Below are 19,485 nucleotides of genomic sequence, written 5' to 3'. Positions count from 1 at the left end.
GTTTGGAAAGGATGGGCAACAGACTGACAGAGGCTAGACGCAGACCAAGGAGAACGACAACGCACAATCCACAGGGTCCAGCCACATGCAACTACACAAACTTGCATCAAAATACACTTACACATGCCATTCATCAACAACTTTCCATAGAGTACTTAATTCATCCAATTTTTGATTTCTTTCTTAGTCTACAGCCACTTTGAACATTAGTCTCTTTTGTTGGTTAGCTAATGCCAGGTTATTGTCACGTGGGAGAAATCAGAAAAGTTGCTGCTGACAATTAACACAGTTGTTTTAAGCTGTACCTTTCAGACTCAAGATGTTCTTGAACTGGCTAACTAACACACACACACCACAAATACCTACCTCCTCCTCCTTGGGGAAGATCCTCTGGCGGAAGCTGACTGGCTTCTTGTTCTCGTCTACCTCATAGTCTTCTTCATTCATCCACTCATTAAAGGAATCGGTGTCTAAAACCCACTTGGCATGGACCTGAATGGGGGAGTGATGGAGACGAGGTTGAGGCAAGTTGTTCAACATGATCAAGTCTTATTGTGCCAATTATTTTTCTTTTGTTTCTTCTACTAAAATCAAATCATCTCTTTACACTGTTCCCCCAAATTCCATTTATTGTATATTATGAAACTATTAACAAAAATGAACTAGACATTTAAAATGTAATTGATGGGTTAACTTCTTATATATTTTTTTTAATACCAAAACTTTGTTTTGGTTTCCAGATGTCAAACTTGCTGACACTTCCTTCTCTGCTTGTACTCCTCACTGCTCACCTTCCATGGTCGGTCGGTGTTGGGGGGGTCCTCCACATCCCCATCCACCTCGTTGGCTGACACCCAGGTATCATAGCTAATAGAATAAAAAATGGGCCAGTGAGTACAACATTGATGAACTGACATGCCACAGCTCAATAAATATAAAAATAAAATGCTTAATAAAATGAAAAACATTCTGTATTGAAAATAAATCTGGGTTAAACACAATTAAAATTACAGCACTGTTGGTATGGCACACATATTTCGAGTTTATCTAACTAAACATCAATTCAAATGAATCTACTTCCAAAAAAGTAGAGAACTTAGAAAAAGAAAAAAACATTGAAAAAAAGATCTTTCTGAGCACTTCCCTCTCTTATTTCTCAGGTTTGTTTAACTTTTCAGTGAAATTGAAATGTTGGGTCTGTTTAGTCCCTTCAGAGGAGCCTGGAGCATCATGTTTGCCCTCCTTCTTTGCTAACCGATTATAATCATTCTGAAATATGTCGTTGATGACAAACTAAAGAAATATAATTAAAAAAATGTTGAGAGTTGGTTCTACAAAAATGTGTGCAGTATGAGTAGAAATATTTGAGCGTTCAGCGCCTTGTTTGTTTGCCTCTTTATCCCCCTCTCTGCTCACCTGTCTGGGGACACACCCCAGTGAACCAGCACCTGCTTGTCTTTCTTCATGACAGGGCGAAGCCATTCCTCTGCAACACACACAAACAAATGCTGACATATACACATTGGCCAATAAACTATACGAAATACTGAGTATTACACGGACAGCATGTCTAATATTTCAAAATAATTTGTAGGTTTACCAGTTACATATTTACTTACAATTATATGTAAAGTATTATCATTATAGGAAATGCATTTAACTTGTTTTATTAGTACAATTAATAAATACTGGTTTTAGATATACTTCTACCCTTACCTTCTTCATGTTGGGATGGAGAGGGGTAGATGTGGTGGGTGGCCTTTGACTTGTCATCAGTAATGGAGCCCTAGAAACAGAGTGGAGAAAAATAATAAACAACCAAAGAGACAGATTTAACAGAGGTTGCCATTAGAAAATAAAATAGCCTCTCTACATCACTGACATTGAAATTATTTCATTGGACAGTTTGACATACTACGTTACAGCTTACCTGGTGCCTTTTGATGATGTCTTTGAGCTTACTGGCTTGTTTCTGCTCAATGTCCGGCGACAGGAAGACAGTGGGTCGAGTCAAGCAGTTGTTCTAAAAGTACAGAAACATTAAGTTAGAACCCAAAGCAATACTTTAGTCAGTTTAACTGATACTAAACTACTTATTGTTTCTTTCTCCATATGGAGGATCATTCCAATAAGACCAAACAAGTTTGTTCAACCAAATACACAACAACAGACTGCAGCAGAAATCTTAATTGGGGACACCGAGCTGTTCATCAGTTAACAGCTGGCATGGACAGCATGTGTGTCATACCTGGACCAAGTTCTTCTCTACATTTAAGAACATTTCAACGTTCCTGTCCATCCGGGAAGGGTTCTGCAGGTCAAATCTACGCCTGGGAATGGTTGACAGAGAACAGTAAAACATGGAATGAGATGTGGTTGCAGCAGTCAAGTACAGAACAAATACCAGCTACAGTGCTGCTCATGAGAACCCCTGCTTAAGTTGACTAAAAAGAGGAATACAAAATAAAGGGGGGGGGGGGGGGGGAATCCAACCTTTAAGGACACCGATTTTCTTTGCGAAAGAGTAATGTATCGTAATTAAATGGTCTTCCTTAAACTACAGGAGGCATTAGTACAGACACCCCTATGTTAAATTCCCATAAAGACAGGCAGATTTTTATTATGAAAGGCCAGATATTTCATGGATCCAGGATACTATGCAACCTAATGAAGTTCCCTTAGCCTTTGAAATTAAAAAAGCAGGATAGCTGAAATAAAACCATGCCAATCTCTAGGTATGGTGAAGGGTATGTGATGATATGGGATTAGTTTAATTCTAAAGGCCACAGAAACTTTATCAGGATGCAAAGTATCCTGGATCCATGAAATAACTGGTCTTTAAAACTTTAATAATTTGTAAGAGTGAAAACAATTTGTAAGTGTGAAAGCAAGAAGATATTGTAAAGCCCTCTGGGGCAAATTTCTAATATTGGGCTGTTATAAAATTGACTTTAACAGGAGCTTCATTGTCTTGTCTTTGATAAGGCAAACTGGTTTACATATCAGGACTACCTGAGGAAGGGCTGCACAATATTGAAAAAAGTGACATTGCAATTTGTTTCCTGCAATATATATTGCAATATGAAAAAAAACTAATTTTTACAAGATGACATAAATAGCTCTAATTGGAAATAATACATATTTTTTTACTACTGGGGCCATTTTGTAGGAGAGTGTATCTACATAGAAAATAAAAATGGAACTTTTCTTATGTGAACCATTCTTTGTAGAACTTTAATGCTTTACAGACACCAAAGCAAGTAAGCGCTGTGACTACTCTCTTGAAGTGATTTTGGAGAGGGAATTTAGGTAGAAATACACAGATTGAATGACATGACACCATAGTATTCATAATACTCTCAATCCAGGCTGTAGTGTATGATATTAATAATGACTGTTGCTTTCTCTAACTTCAGGTTGTGGTCGACTAGCAGCTTTGGTAGTTTAATGAATTGATCAACACTGTGATTGGTGGTTTACTGTGCATGCAGGCACGCACGCACTAACAACAAACTATGTATCCAATAACACTTATATCAGAGTAAATTACATTATGTTAGACTGCTGTTGTAGATTAGTGTCATGTTTCAAGCATTGCGGCTCCAAACCGTAGCGTTAGTTAGGACGGACGGACCCACTGTTTCTTTAGGCTAACTATATTAGCTTAAGCCTGGCTGACAGCAGTTTTCTGCAGTGAAAAATGGCACGGAAGATGTGATTGAGTTGCATTAATCAGGTAATTTAGTTTGTCTTTGCAGCAACCATGAAAAACTGGCTACTGTAGCTTCCCTATCCATGAAGAAGCCTGTGCATCACTGTGTCAGCTGCTGCTTACGATACTTTTCAACATACGGAGAGCCTCACTTCCCATTACAAACACTGTCTGATTACCGTTACATCACATACACACGCTGCCCACATGGCTATTGGCTACCTGTCTTTAAAGGAAAGGGTCAATGGTAACAATCATGTTAAAGGAGAATAATGAAGTGATATATTTTTTTTTCTTTTCTCAAGCAGCAAAGAAGTTGTAGCATTAACATCTTAACACTGTGCGATGTGATTATCACGCATATCACGATGTAGACGATGAAACAAAATATTGCGCAGCCCTAATGTGAGAGTTTAAATAAGGGTCAACTCACCACCCCTGCTCACTCTTAAACTTGTACACCGAACCCAAGATGTGACAGAGAGCACCTGCTGCCTTGAAATCCAGGAAACACTTGGCCTGAAGATAAAAGATCAATAAGGGTATGACGTTTCAGCTCAGAGGGTATGTTAGCCATGGATTTTAGAAACGCCACAGAGCACAATCACCACAAAATGTATGTGGTTGAATAGAAATAAAAAGCATGTGTTGTGCTTACAGGTAGCTTGGTAAGAGCAGGATTGTTGACCCTGCGTCCAAATGCGTCCTCCTGGAATTGCAGCAGTTGGACCACCAGGCCCGCCAAGGATTTACTGGAGGGGGAGTCATTCTGGACATACTGGGACAAGACAGAGAAAAAAAATACATTTATTAACACAAACCAATAACCCTACACACACACACACACACACACACACACACACACACACACACACACACACACACACACACACACACACACACACACACACACACACACAATTAGTCCCGAACAAAACAATATCACAACTCTAATGTAAAAAGTAAAGCACAGAAATGTTAGCTAATATAATAATATATTCACATTTTCATTTCATAGTACAAGTACATTTCCTTTAAGTGTGGAGCCTGCACAGTCTGGTATGGTGCTGTGTTTAAAGATTGGGACAAGTTGCCATTAAGCTTCTTCAACAAGGTAGATATTGTAGAAACTACTGGAACTGTTGGGTCCTTGTGGATTATGGAGTGTGGTCTAGAACTACTCTATCTGTAAAGTGTCTTGAGATAACTCTTGTTGTGATTTCATACTATAAATATAATTGAATTGAACTGAATTGAATATTTGCTGTCACAGGTCCCGCAATCTACCAAGTCTCATGAATACATTACTTTCTTTTCCTGGCCACAAATAAACTCCTGCTCTGGCACAAAACTAAGGAGGTCTCGCTATGAAAAACTAGGACAGGCCAAAACTAAAAAGGGTGAAAGCTCACACAAGACCTGGTCTATTTATAACAAGGACGGTGTCAAGGAGACCAACTTCTAGCATTAAAATACGTCCAACTTATCTGTTTTACGTACAGTGAGCACATAAACTCAAGCCAAGCATCTGTGTTGACATTCTGCAGAAGCTTGTTCCCATGTTTAGTTCTGAGTTTAAAGGTGTATTAGGTAGGTAACTGATTTCTTTAACATAACCGGCTGAAGCGTGCCAGTGGGTTTGAATGAGGGCATGAAGAGACAGGAAGACAATTCTTTGTTTGGCTAAATGTGGCTGAGTGGAGCCTGCAGTCTGGTATGCTGCTGTGTTGACAAAACTCAACACCGCTCACTCTTCAGTAGAAACTATAACCGTGCTTGCAAAACGCACACAGTGATCCGGTGATTATTTTATGAATACAATGTATCTGAATAGGAATAAAATGGCAAGGGTTTGTTTCCATTTGACTAGTTATGTGATTTTGATTACTCGGTGTCCCGTGATAACAGTTAGCTTCTCGGGCCTTTGGCAATACTCATAGAGTTTCGTGAAAATGTTGTGAAATGAGAAAAGCTGCCAGTATAAGTTGAACAACTGCAGTAGCTGCAACTTCCATCTGCCGCTCAGTCGTAAACATTTTCGCCGCAGGTGTGTTATTGGAAACGGCATTGAATGAGCGGTCAGCTAGCTAACAGCGAGCTAGCTAGTCACCTTAAAGATAAACAGCTTCGCTCAAGTAAAGCCAGTCTATTTGTTGCATACTGACACAAACATGTGCTAAATGGCTACCATCTGAAACTGGCAAACCAAGTACATCTTTGAATAAACTGCTTTAACCTTAACTTGAGTAAGTTGTTGTGTGGCGGCTGCTAGCTAGTATAGCATCGCTCCATTGTGCCAGCGGGACGCGGGCCGTCATTGATTTCAATGGAGAACCAGAGCAGCTAGCTTGCTAGCTCACCTTCTTGTAGTGCTTTCCGATCCACTGCCGCACAGTCTCGAGCTGGGAAATCGTGTCTGAACTTTCCCAGAATTTCGTGGAAGGACCACCGTCCTTCTTTCGTCCCACTGCCGTTCCGCCGCCGACCGGGCCGGTGGCCGGTCCGCCTGAGCCCGTTCCGCCTGCCGTTGTCGCCGCCGTCGCCATTGTGTGTTTTGTTCGCTGCGTTGTCTTTCTCCTCTTCGGCGTCGCTCACCGTGCAAGTTTTCGAATGATTTTGCGCAGCCGCAAACGTTTTGACACTTAAGTCTCGCGAGTCTTGATCGTAGTCTCGTTAACAGCATAGACAGTTAATATAGTGTATATGGAAAATGTAGGTAACTAGAGCAATGTATGTTAATTAAAAAAAACAGAAAAATTCCTCGTAAGTGTCCTCATACCTGGCAAATAAAGCTGATTCTGATTCTGATCTGATTCTGATTCTAAGATACATATATACTGCATATATACTTACATTTCACTATAATTACACCTTACACCTTATATAATTTCATGTTACAAATAAAACTGATTTCTATTTATTTATTTATTTTTGAGTAGTTAGTTTAGTTATATAGTTATAATAGTTACATATAGTTTAGTTATAATAGTTTAGTTGACTTAGTTTGATCCTAATCACATATGCCTTGTTTATTAAAATCACGTTTGCCCCCTGCCTTAATGTGTTGCTCTTTTAAAACATACAGTACATGTATTTTTGCAATAACAAACACGTTCTTCTCTTATTACTGTTTGGAAAGAAAAACGCACATGTCTTCCATCACAATTATGTCTACTGATGTCCATTTAATCCAACTATTTGGCACCTAAACCCTTTTCAAATGTCAATGGTTGAACGATCACATGCATACACAAAATTCACTGTCTATACTGCTTTGCTAGTTAAGTTTTATATTATATTTTACCTATTCTCCTTTTTCCTCATGTGGTTTCACACTTCGATAGTTTGTCCGCCTTTTTTATCTAATCAAACAAGGAGGTTGTGTACGATATGGTCCACCTGGCAGCGTTTCCGTAACAATGATATATTGTTTTATCTCTGTGTTTATCTGACCAGGAAGGACAATTGTAATTATTTGGGAATTGACAGTAAACAGAAAGTTAATGGCACGTTTTTCAGAACACATCGTAAAAGTAGGACTGAAGTAAACTGTTGGACGTCTGCCTTACATTTTAGCTGATGCTAGACTCTTCCTGGCTGCAGACAGTTTATGTCTTGATACATCTAAGGCCATGAGGTGGAGCAGGTTTACACCATCTCCTCTTTTTTTAAAGTGGAGAACACCATTTCCGTCATCAAAAAAGGACCAACGGAAGGGATTGCTTTAGTTCTGTCAGGCTGTGATTGAGTCCATGCTTACCTTTTCCACTGAGATCTAATGCGGCCCGCACCACGGCTGAAGACGAGAAGCAGTTTGTACTCACAACCTTAAAGATCACTCAAGCTCAGAAAATCATGTCTGGTCATGAGGCTAATTGTTGACAAGAAAACAAGAAAAACGCAGAATTTCATTTGTGTCAGTTGAGGATAAGAACATTTACATGTAGTTGACACCTTTTTAAGGAGCTGTTATGTTTTTATGACTGCATGCATATGACTTAACCCTTGTGTTGTCCTTCTGGGTCAAAAGTGAAAATAAACATTTTTTTTTCCATCTTTGAGGTTTTCTCCCTAATTTGCTTCCTTTTATGTTTTTGTCTCTTTTCAATGTTTTCAATGTTTTTATAGCATTGATCAACGTTTTTGGATAATCACAGACTGTCGAAGTCAGAATAACGCTATAAAATTGAATAAAACACCCAAAAGTCAGTAGTAGTGTTGAATTGATCCTCAATTTGTATTGGGAAGTTTCATAGATGATTGAAAGAAATCAAAATTTCTGCTACAGAAACTTTAAAAACGGAGACATCATGAGGGTTGATAAGTAGGCTAGTAGCTGTTGATGGGGAAATTAATTATTAAATCGTGTAGACTATCTACAGTAACAAAGGTAGCACCAGATAAAATAAAATAAAAATTACAGCCGAAATAAACCTTAAAATACCAGTCATCTGTGGTAAATCATCAATAAACAATAGCATGTGGTATGATAAGATGTACACATAAATATGCCTGTGTGGTCCACACCAAATCATATTCACCAACACAACATCAACAGCGGCTTCTCGTCTTCTTCTGAGTTTATTTCGCAAGTCAAGGTATGTTGTTGTAGTTCAATAGTTTAGCTTTTAGATATACAATATGGAGAGATAATTCGTTTTTGACAGGTGGCTTTTGCCACCAGTTATTCTTTTCAACAGTTAAATATTTGTATGCAGTGTTGATATTTAACCTCTGTAACAAGGTCAGGGATTATTTCATGCAGTACAGTATGGAAGACAATGTTTCTCCTTCAGTGTATTTGTGTTGTTGACTCTCTGGTCTGTTTTAACCAGAACAATGAAACCCGGTTCAGTTCTGCTTTTGCTGTTCCTTCTGGGGACGTGCTCGGCTTACACCTATCGTAAGTATGATCTCTTGATGATATCTTTGTTGTAAAACATTTAAGCCCCCCCCCCCGCCCAACACTCAAAACTCTTTTGCTTATTGTTACTTAAAGGTCTCATGGCATGAAAATTTAACTTTACTGTTTTTTTAACAAAGGCAGCCTGCCTATGGTCCCCCAGTGGCTAGAAATGGTGACAGGTGTAAACCGAGTCCTGGGTATCCTGCTCTGCCTTTGAGAAAATGAAAGCTCAGATGGGCCAATCTGGAATCTTGCTCCTTATGAGGTCATAAGGTGATGTCATAAGGAGCAAGGTTATCTCCCGTTTCTCTACTTTGCCCACCCAGAGAATATGGCCCACCCATGAGAGAGAGACATAATGGCTTTCAAAAGAGAAAAAGGGCAGTTGGTCAAGGTCACACCCCAAGCCACTACCTCCCCACCCACCCACCCCTCTCCTCCTCAAAAGCTACAGACTCTGAAATATCACATTCTAAGGAAAGGTCGTTGTGGGACTGGGTCTAGTAGCTGTAATTCTGCACCAAGGCTGAATTTCATCATGGTCCAGTATGCAACTTACGCAAATGTGATGTGAAGGCTTGAAGCCTCCAGTGCACACTGGAAAGGACTCTTTAGGGAAGTTGGAGACATCTTGTGTCCAACAGTTGAAATAAAAAATATTTTTGTTGAATCACAGATTCAGGAATTTTGCTGGGAGACAAAATAGGTAAAAGTATAGCAGGTGTCTTAAAACTAGTGTGGAGGTTTACACATGAGTAATTGCAGGTTTTCACCAAACATTTTAATGTGTAGTTCAATGGTTTCCTTTACAGAAAATGTGGCCTTGCGTGGAAAAGCGACCCAGTCAACCCGTTACGGGTTGGACCCGTTTGGAGCTGCCTCCAATGCTATTGATGGGAACCGTGAATCTAACCTCAGGGCTGGATCATGCAGTCACACTGATGCACAGACCTACCCCTGGTGGAGAGTGGACCTGCTGGAGTCCTACATCGTCACCTCCATCATCGTCACCAACAGAAATGACTGCTGTGCAGAAAGGCTCAACGGGGCACTGATTCACATTGGCAACTCTTTGCAAGACCAGGGTTCTGCAAACCCAGTGTGAGTGAACCTAATGACTTCTTATCCCTCTTCACTCCCTCGCTCCCTCAAATTTGACAGATTTTCTAAAAGTTTCTATATCAGAAATAAAAAAACAACATGGATGGTTCCATATGATGGTCTTTACAAGTAAAATAAATTATCAGTTTACTAATTTATTTAAATATGGGTGTTTTATTCAATTTTATAGGATATTTTATAAAATTATAAAAGAACGTTAAACAAAGTGACAGAAATCATGGAAAAAGCTGTAAAAACGGGGGAAAAACAAAGATTAAAAAAACGCAGGAGAAAAGTGACAAAAACATTGGGAAAAGGAAAAACAATAACTTGGAAAAAAAAAGTGACAAAAATGACGGAAAAAGCAGCGGAAAACTTTTTTACTAATTTGGTCCAAGGAAAACTAATGTGGCTTTTTGCTGTTTAAAATACTGCAAGCTTTTATGGCAAATTAATTGTTGGTGTTATTAATTAAATTATGTTGCTTCTTACCTTTCAAATACTGCAGCTATAATGCAACTTCATACATTGCTTCGGTTCTCTTTTTTAGGGCTGGTGTCATTCCTCATATCCCAGCAGGCAGGTCTTTAAAATTTACTTTTACCAAACTTGTGGAAGGACGATATGTGACTGTGGTTCTACCTGGTTCAGGAAAAGTCCTTACACTCTGCGAAGTGGAAGTCTACGGGTACCGGGCCCCAACTGGTGAGGAACTAACATGTTGCTGAAGCCACACTAGATGTGATTTTCTAGGTGATGCACCATACCAGAGTTTGAACTGCATTCATTTGAGTAACGCAAATGGGCCTGCTCCTGATAGATTTCTTCATAGCAAAGTGGTATCTAATCAAAAACCACATGTCTCAACCCAAATAAGAAGAAAAACAGGCATCCACACAACTATCCATGACCTCTCCTCCCAACGATGCGCAAATAGTTGAATTCAAGAGTTTCGAGACGGACACAGATGGGGACACTTTGTTCTGCGGAAAGCATCAAGGAAAACAGATTATCAGTGCTGATGTTTGTGAATGTGTTCTGTGTGCAGGAGAGAATTTGGCAATACAAGGGAAAGCCACACAATCATCAGTGAATGCTGGAGGCATTGCATATTATGCCATAGATGGGAATCGTGCCAGCATCTGGACCCAGAGTTCCTGCAGTGGCACACTGGAGGAGTTAAACCCCTGGTGGCGCCTGGACCTGGGCAAAACCCACAAAGTGTTTTCTGTGAACATAACCAACTACAATGATCCTAATTTGCAGCTTGCTGGAGCCGAGATTCGAATTGGAGATTCTGTTGATAACAACGGCAACAACAACCCCAGGTAGTTTCATGTCCATTAACTTCAGCTATAACCTACAGTTTGTGATTAATGGATCACTGTCATTGGGTTTGTTTGAATCACATTTATACTCATTTTTTGGCATAAATGTGTATTTTTCATCAAATAATTTGGTATCCATTTATTCTTCTGATCACTCCATGGGTCACCAAATGAATTTCTTCTTCTGCTAGGTGTGCTGTGATCTCAAGCATCTCACCAGGTTTCACTGAAACCTTCCAGTGTGACGGGATGGACGGTCGCTACGTTAACATCGTCATTCCTGGAAAAACCGCTCACCTTGTCCTGTGTGAGGTGGAGGTCTACGGCTCCAGACTGGATTAAGCCTGGTAATAACAGGACAAAGGACAAAACTGGACAAAACTGTTTCTCAGTTAAAATTTGATTAAGTCTGGTTTTAAATTGATCTCATTCCTTTGATGTTGATCTGTGCATCACTCAGTAGTCAGCACCGCTGCTACTGCACTTCAACCCCCAAGCAGGGCCTTTGTGTGTGGAGCTCACCTGTTCTCCATGTTTGCGTGGTTTCCTCCCACCATAAAGACATGCATGCTAAGTAACTGACTACAGGTGAAAATTAGCCGGTTGGATAACACTGGCACATTCACAGAAATTTATTTTAAAAGGATTGGGAGAAAAAGTTAACAAGAGTAACAAAGGCAGCATTTAAAAAAGAAAAACAGAATAAAAGGGCATGTTTAAGTTGTAGACGTGTGTAACCTGAAAATATATGTACATTCCTCAAATTGACTTTACATGTTGCAAGAATAAAATTGATTAGACTGTCTGTGGTGAAACTATTCTGCTTTACTTGTTAGTGATGATTGTTTTTCATGCTGTATGCTTGTTCAGCTACGAATGGATTGAGATTTTCAAAATTCTTCAAGAAAAAGATCACCAGAGACTTTGAAAAAAAAGGTCACAAAGATATAATTTAGTAGTTTCCATGAGCAAACATTCCTCAAACGTAAGTAATTAGTGCATTTTATATATTAGTTGTGGACAGGAAAAGGGTGAGGATCAAGTGAAGAGTTGAAGTGAGATTGAAGAAGCTCTAGAGAGTAAAGTGGACATGCAGTACATTGAACGTTTAACCTTAAATTCTTTATTTTAGGTTCACAAACTGATTGATCACTAAAGGATAACACTTTATGATAATTTATGGTAAATGTCTTTTTTATGTCTTTGTCTTCCACTTCTTTCTCTTTATACTGTATTCTTTTTGCCAAAAACTGCTGCTGGAAATTTCAATTTCCTTGCGGGAGTCATCCCAAAAGGATTAATAAAGAGAACTCTAAGTCTAAGTCTAAGTCTGATCATTCATGTAATAAGGATATCCTTTCCTTCTTTGTTTCCTACTTGCAAAATAATTATCTACCTCTCAAAGACTTGTAAACCAAAATTAGTTAATTTAAAGAATTTTCCATGACTCTACCTGTGGAAAAGACCGGTAAAACAATTGTGTAGTCTCGCTTTGCCAGACCTTCCTCCACAGCGCTGCGGAACAGGGTCACTGAGCCCCGCTCTGAGCCCCACACGGAGCCCCGGTGCGGCTGCAACAAAGCCTCGGAAAGGAACTCATTTTGGTGCAACCATCTGGATTTATTGGATTTAATAATTGTAATTTAGTTTGGGAGTATGCAAAGCACAATGTAAATTGACATGATAAGGGATTTTAAGATGAGTCCTGCTTCATCATCTGGAACCGGTTGCAACAACTGTGCATAGAACTCGGTCTAAGTGTTTTCTAAGAATTGTATGCATCCAAATTAATATGGGTTACACTACACAAACTACTTGTCCTGAGAGACTAGTTGATTCTACTCGGTGACTGCCAGGGGAAACTTGTGTAGACAAGTGACCCAACAGTCAGAACTACCACTAACTTTCTTACATCTTACTCGTTCAGTGAAAAGTTAGAGATGTAATGTGGAATAGGGTGAACAAATCTAAACTGAAACTTAATTAATGCTCTTTAGTGACGATGTCAATATCAAAGGTTAGATTACATTACATTTCACAGAAACATTCAAACGTATCTGAAATGACAAGTTATCCAAATACCATTTGACTTATGAAGTAAATAGTTTTTAGTTAGGATTGGATTTATCTCATTCTATTGTATGTGAGAATTTACACAATGAGGTTAACGCAAAAAATATATTTACTACTAGTCTACTACTCTGAAACACATGTCTCTGTATGCAGAGTGCAGACTAAGTAATACCTACATTTACAAAAATATATATCTTGTGTGCACCTAAAAGTGTGTTGGTCTTTGCAAACAGCTTTGTAAGATTACTTTTTCGGTCCCCCCTTGTCTTTTAGAGTGAGGAAGGAAAGGTGGGAGAGAGATGGGGGATGATGCGTAGATAAGGGCCACAGGTCGGATTCAAACCTGGGCCACTGCAAAGGACTCAGACTACATGGGGCGCACACTCTTACTGGGTGAGCTAGAGGTTGCCCCTGAAAAATGTACTTAATGTGAACTCTAGGTGATGCCACTGTCTCAATTTCTATACAGCAGAGTTGGATCTCCATTGTTTTGAATTAAGGAATCCAAATGCATGAGCATCCTGTTGGATCTCTCCTCTGCAAAGTCGAAAGCTGCTTGTAGGCCCTATGTTAACTCCAACATGCAATAGTACGACTAATTTTGAAATTAAATGAAACTCTAAACAATTGTTTATAGGTGACATAAATTGGGAAATGATAATTAATTGTTTTGCAGACAAAAATTGGCACATTTTTGTCATGCACACTGTAAATACCGTCATACAACACAATTGACACATTTACTACAGCTAGTTGTTGGTGAATCCTTTGTTCTCTGGTGGTTTCACACTTCATTGTTTGTCTTTTGAGCATCATCATTAATTTCCCGAGAATGATAAGTATACAATATCTAATCAGACAGGACTTGTGCCCTATGTGATTCACCTGGCAGTATATCAGCAACATTAAATTCTTATCTTTGTGTTTGTGTCTCACCAGGAAGGACAGCTATATTTATTTTAAAACAAAAGGCAGCCTATAAAAGCAAATTACATCATAAAAGTTGACATTATTGCAATATATTGTACATTCAACTAATTTAATGATGTAACCTGCACCCGGAATTTGTCACCGAAACCTTGCGGTGTAATAGGAGGGACGGTCGCTATGTTAACACCGTCCTTCCTGGAAGGAGCGAGCACCTGTGCCTGTGTGAGGTAGAGGTCTACGGCTCCAGACTGGATTCAGTCTGAGGAGGTTCAAAATGTATAACGCTGATATGTTACATCGCAGACGGCAGATGATGCTATTGCATAACCTCATGTGGCAATCATCCATGGATGATTCATCCAGTAGTTGGGTATTTGTGTTGATACAGAGAACCTCTTTTCTGAGAAGACAAAAATGGAACTCCCTTCTATTGTATCAAAACTTCCCCATTTTATGATGTTAAAAAGGTAGTTAGAGATGAATAAAAATGCAATCATTACTATACATTTGTATACGCAGCCACAGCTGTTTTGTGTGCTGTGTGCATTCTTTCTTTGTGTACATAGTGAACAGATAGGCTGTTTGTATTATTGTTTGCCTGCCTGGGCACTTAGAGTGATAATTAGCTCTTGGCTTTGTAGAATAAATCAGATTTTAAGTGTTGAAACGGAATGTATATTATAACTGATCCTTCAAAAACATGTAAATATATATTAAAAGCTAGTGAAGACATTGAGTGTTCTTTCTTGCCTATGGGGACATATAACTGCTGCCTCCTTTACTTCAATGCCTTGACTCTGTGTTTCACTGTTCTCCAACTCATTGTCCCGAGGTCTTTTAGCTCTGAGGAATGAGGCACACGGCCCAGGGTATGCTTGCTGACTAACTTTTTTTTTTTGTTTTCAGAAAAACAAGCCCAGATTTGCTTATAATAAGCGGACTTGGCAACACTGGCCTTGGTCCTTCCCATTCTGGGGTTCACCACTTATTTGAATCTTAGGTATCTTGTTCGAAAACCTTTAAATTAAATAAATAAAGTACAACTGACATTACATTGCGGGTTAGCTTAGTGCTGTTAACAAAATAACTTTATGAACGGGTTGAACGTGGATATTGTAACACTGTGTTATTTACAATTGCACTTGAACGTATCATCTGTGTTTTAGCAGAAGTTCTGCTTTTCGTTGGAGCCACTTAAGGTCAAAAGGTCAAGTGATGAATATGACTTTTTGTATATACAGTATATACACATACTGCACATATATACTGTATATGTGAATCTTTCTTGATTATTTTACATGTATACTGCATATATTTTCAAATCATATTACTAAGTTAAGATGTAAAAAATGACTATACCTTTTGATATGTATATATATATATATATATATATATATATATATGAAGTCATTATACATACTGTCTACGTGCATACAGTATATGTATGACTTTTTTATATCAAAAGGTGTAGTCGTTTCTTACATCTTAATTCAGTAATATGACATGTAAATAAATACAACAACATGGAGCAATCTTGACTCTCACACACAGACAAAGTTAATGTAACATTATTTAATAATTATTGCAACATAAGGAAATTAGAGCAATATTCTAATGTATTTTGAATTTGCAGGAATTCAATTTAGATGCTGAAAAGACCACATAAAAGAGGAGGAAACAGGTCCATAACAATACAAAATAAAACTAAAAAAGCACTGAAAATGTGTTTGATTTCTGTATAGACATCATTAATTGATAACTGATGGACCTTAATGTATCAGCTGAATCACCATTGTCACCATTACAATCTGGCTGGGGCGCTTTTTCACACAACTCCGCATTAACTGGGAATGAGGTTACTTTTTTGCTGTCTCTAGTTTACTAAGCTTGAACGTCCATCCATCTGTAGATAACAACTGAATCTATAATTGCAACATGAGCATCAGCTGAACATCTGAAATGAAAAATATCATTTTTATAGTATATAGACCTCAGACCTAATCCAGTCTGGAGCCATAGACCTCCACCTCACACAGGGTCAGGTACTCGCTTCGTCCAGGAATAACGATGTTAACGTAGCGACCGTCCATCCCATTACACTGAAATGCTTCAGTAAAACCTCCAGGGATGCTTGAGATCACAGAACACCTAGCAAAATAAGAAAATACTTTGTTAACTCATGGTTCTTTTTATTTAAATGAAAAGACTCTCCACCAGGAGTTGGTCTCTACTACAGTTTGGGTGCATGATCCGGCGCTGTAGCAGTGATTAGCTAGTCTCTGTGCACGGTGGCTTTTTAGAGTTCTTATACTAAAAACATCTTTCTGATGCAGCAAAAAACAAACGTAACAACATGAGAGCATGAACCGAAACAGTAAGTCTATAATAAGGAGTTAAAAAGTATGAGCACTGTGAAGCTGAGGTGAGCTGCAAATGCAGGTGATCATTTTCAGCAGGTGCATTACTATGAATGGCTTCTTTCTTTCACATCGTCACACTTTCATTTGATATTATAAATACATTGATTACAGCTGCTTACAGCTTAGATAAATGGCTCAATAACAACCAAAATTTGCTATTTCATATCTTTTCATAGCGTAGTAAGTTAAATGTTTTCACTTAATAGATAAAGATCCTGCTGCAAATGTTGAAAGACAACTGTGCAGACCGTGTAATGGTGTAAAACCCCAGAAACTCTTTCTTAAACTGAATATCTGGTAAACTCAGAGAAACCTCTCCCTTTCAGCAGGGGAATGTGAAACCAGCCTTCTGATGGGAAACTCTGCACATGAATCATACTGCACAGCGAAGCTCAAACACTCAAGGGAAGTAACAATAAACAAGTTACATTTTTCACTGTTGTGGGACTTTAGGAATTTATAAGAACAATATCAAAGATGTAGCCTGATTATACTTACGATAGGTGTGAGCCTAGCCCGTCCCCAGAAGGGACAGCAGAAGCAGAACTGAACTGGGTTTCATTGTTCTGGTTAAAACAGACAAGAGTCCATAACAAATATATGCTGACTAAACCCTGTCATCATTATTACTGTATTAAATGTGTCCCTGAAATACGACTACCTTTGTTAGAGAAGTTAGATAACCAAGCTGCATAGATATGAACATGGTGGCAACGATAAATAAGAAACTTTGTGTATACTGTAGTCTTGACTTTGAATGCACAGCAAGCTGAATTTTTTATATCATATGATGAAACATATTTTAAAAGTATTATTATTCAACAACCTACCTTAACTTGCAAAATGAACAAAGAAGACTAAGTGCCTCTGTTTATGCTGTTAGTGAATATGACTAGACGTGAGCACATAGGGATGTTTATGTGCAATCTTATTATGGTACATTCTGTTTATTGATGATTTACCACAGAGGACTGGTATTTGTCCTTGAATGTTCAGTAGATAAGGCTCATGTCAGCAGATCAGGGATCAGCAACACTGTGATGATACATACTGTACATACATTGCTGCCCATACATTTGTACTTGATGATTAATTAGAGATGCATGTAAACTGGAGAGAGTTGGACTATGCATTTTCAGAGGGTAAAAAGAAGTAGAAATGTGAAATGTTGAAACAGACATTTGATCGATGATTGCATAAAACAGTAGTTTCAGGGAGTGTCCCCATTGCACAAAATAAAAACCTGAGACTTAACGTTTTCAGCATTCAGGACCGATTGTCACTAAGCATTTTGCCGCTTCGCTGCTCTTGCAAGTCCCGCGGTCAAAGCTCACCATGGTTCAACTTTGACCGCGGGACGGAGCAAGAGCTGCTACGACGTACATTCACGTGTGTGTGTGGGGGGAACATAAACAGAAAAAAGTAAACACAGAATACACGTGGATTCACAAACAGAACATGGACGAGAGGTGATCTCCCAAAGGTGTGCGACACAAGTTTGAGGTTGTACAGAAACCTTGGACGCAAAACTAACTAACTCCCCTCATCATATCCCACCGGGTCCTAGACCCATCCTGCACTCAGACGCGTTAAATAATCCAAGTCCCTGTGAAGGGTTTTCCAGAGAATAAATGAATGAGGATGAATTTAGGCTCATAGCTTAGCTTCGTCATACCCAACTGCAATAACTGCACATCTCTTACTTATGTATGTAAAGATGAAATTACACATATTGTTGAAATGCAACATTTTATTTAGAAATGAAAACATAATAGGACACAACCTAGTGGCGAGCGGAGCGCATGCTGCGGACAATGTGAAATGGCCCTTTGGATTTCTCAATTCTTTCCTGCGTTGGTAACTTTCCATGCGTGGGCTAAACCCTTAACAACAGATGGAGGTTGGGCTTACGTTTCCTCTGTCAAACATGATACTTCTATACAAGGGCATTGGACTGGGGAGAAAAGGGGGATTGAGTACCCAGGGCCTGAATGTTAGGAGGGCACAAAAGGTTGTTAGCGGTGGAAGTGGGAATGGGCCAATAGAAAATGCCTTTCTACAGGACCCAGGAGTTTGTGCTACACCCCTGCTTCTGTAAACTGCATCTGAACCGAGTGGTCTTTGGCATGCTTACTGCATGTACTTAAATAACCTCTGAAATTATCTCACGTTGGGAAGTAAAATCAAGTGCATGGGGGTTAACCAATGGGCTGTGATTGGATTACTGTTGAAGATGAATATGATCTGAGTTCTGGTGATTGGTTGGACATGGTCTGACTGAATTAGAGGTAAAGAAAGAGACGCATATAAATTGCAAAAGAATAGCTCAGTTTTGGAGGCTTTTTCCTAACAGACTGCCAAGGTATCGAGGTAACACTTAATTTCTTTTGAGCATTAGATCATCTAGTATATAGAGTTCCTGTGTATTCTGCTGTCTTAACTTGCTTTTTGCTGCTTGGGAACATATTACTTTAGAAAAATTATGTTGGAGCATTTAGTAAGACCTACAATTTGTCGTGATCAGAGATGGCAAAAGTACTCACTTTCCGTACTTAAGTAGAAGTACAGATACTTGTGTTAAAAAATACTCCGGTAAAAGTGGAAGTACTGATTAAACTTCTTTACTCAAGTAAAAGTAACAAAGTACATGCTTGGAAATTTACTTAAAGTATAAAAGTAAAAGTAGCCTTGCAAATTTTTTACGCAAAGCTACCTGGAGCACTCAAATGTTACTAGAGAGCACGCTGAGAAACTTCAGTGGACATGAAGGACACGTCTTTACATGGCAAAGGCTCCATTTTAAATGGATGTCTGCCAATAGGCCTAAAACATAACATATATGGTTATAATGACAGAAACTGGGACTCTAGGTTAATAAGATTCTGACTTATTAGCAAGATGTGAATTCAGTTGTGATTCTGTGAGAAGTCACAGATGCAGTTTTTATTTTTAATCTTTCCCCCTAACATGTAAATGAATCTACATGTATGTGTGTGCTCAAATAAGGCTTCTGGA

At 38.8% G+C, this 19,485-nt stretch overlaps 2 protein-coding genes across 5 annotated transcripts in view; one reads left to right on the top strand and one right to left on the bottom strand.

The window, feature by feature from the left end:
- smarcc1a (SWI/SNF related, matrix associated, actin dependent regulator of chromatin, subfamily c, member 1a) overlaps nt 1-6,334 on the bottom strand; it is a 28,699-nt gene extending 22,365 nt beyond the window's left edge. For all 3 annotated transcript variants that reach the window (XM_034873535.1, XM_034873536.1, XM_034873537.1), the window contains exons 1-9: nt 6,073-6,334; nt 4,371-4,490; nt 4,146-4,231; nt 2,249-2,330; nt 1,931-2,023; nt 1,717-1,786; nt 1,417-1,486; nt 792-867; nt 367-492 (exon numbers count right to left, since the gene is read on the bottom strand). In XM_034873535.1, coding sequence (XP_034729426.1) covers nt 367-492; nt 792-867; nt 1,417-1,486; nt 1,717-1,786; nt 1,931-2,023; nt 2,249-2,330; nt 4,146-4,231; nt 4,371-4,490; nt 6,073-6,258 — 909 coding nt within the window. In that variant the 5' untranslated portion in view covers nt 6,259-6,334. The remainder of the gene's footprint in view (nt 1-366; nt 493-791; nt 868-1,416; nt 1,487-1,716; nt 1,787-1,930; nt 2,024-2,248; nt 2,331-4,145; nt 4,232-4,370; nt 4,491-6,072) is intronic.
- Nucleotides 6,335-8,213: 1,879 nt separating this feature from the next.
- Nucleotides 8,214-11,568, top strand: LOC117945845 (fucolectin-1-like). Of its 2 annotated transcripts, XM_034873580.1 has the most exons (7): nt 8,214-8,310; nt 8,548-8,615; nt 9,431-9,719; nt 10,270-10,424; nt 10,768-11,047; nt 11,239-11,394; nt 11,498-11,512. In XM_034873580.1, exons 2-6 carry the CDS (start codon nt 8,552-8,554, stop codon nt 11,387-11,389), a joined length of 939 nt encoding a protein of 312 aa, XP_034729471.1. In that variant the 5' UTR covers nt 8,214-8,310; nt 8,548-8,551; the 3' UTR covers nt 11,390-11,394; nt 11,498-11,512. The 2 variants fall into 2 exon arrangements, with proteins under 2 accessions (XP_034729471.1, XP_034729470.1); XM_034873579.1 differs by having other exon boundaries at nt 11,239-11,568.
- The last annotated feature ends 7,917 nt before the right edge of the window (nt 11,569-19,485 follow it).

The sequence above is a fragment of the Etheostoma cragini genome, chromosome 6 (genome assembly GCF_013103735.1).
Source record: "Etheostoma cragini isolate CJK2018 chromosome 6, CSU_Ecrag_1.0, whole genome shotgun sequence".
NCBI lineage: Eukaryota > Metazoa > Chordata > Actinopteri > Perciformes > Percidae > Etheostoma > Etheostoma cragini.
Note: the sequence above shows the minus strand (reverse complement) of the source record. Positions and strands in the feature narration are given on the sequence as shown.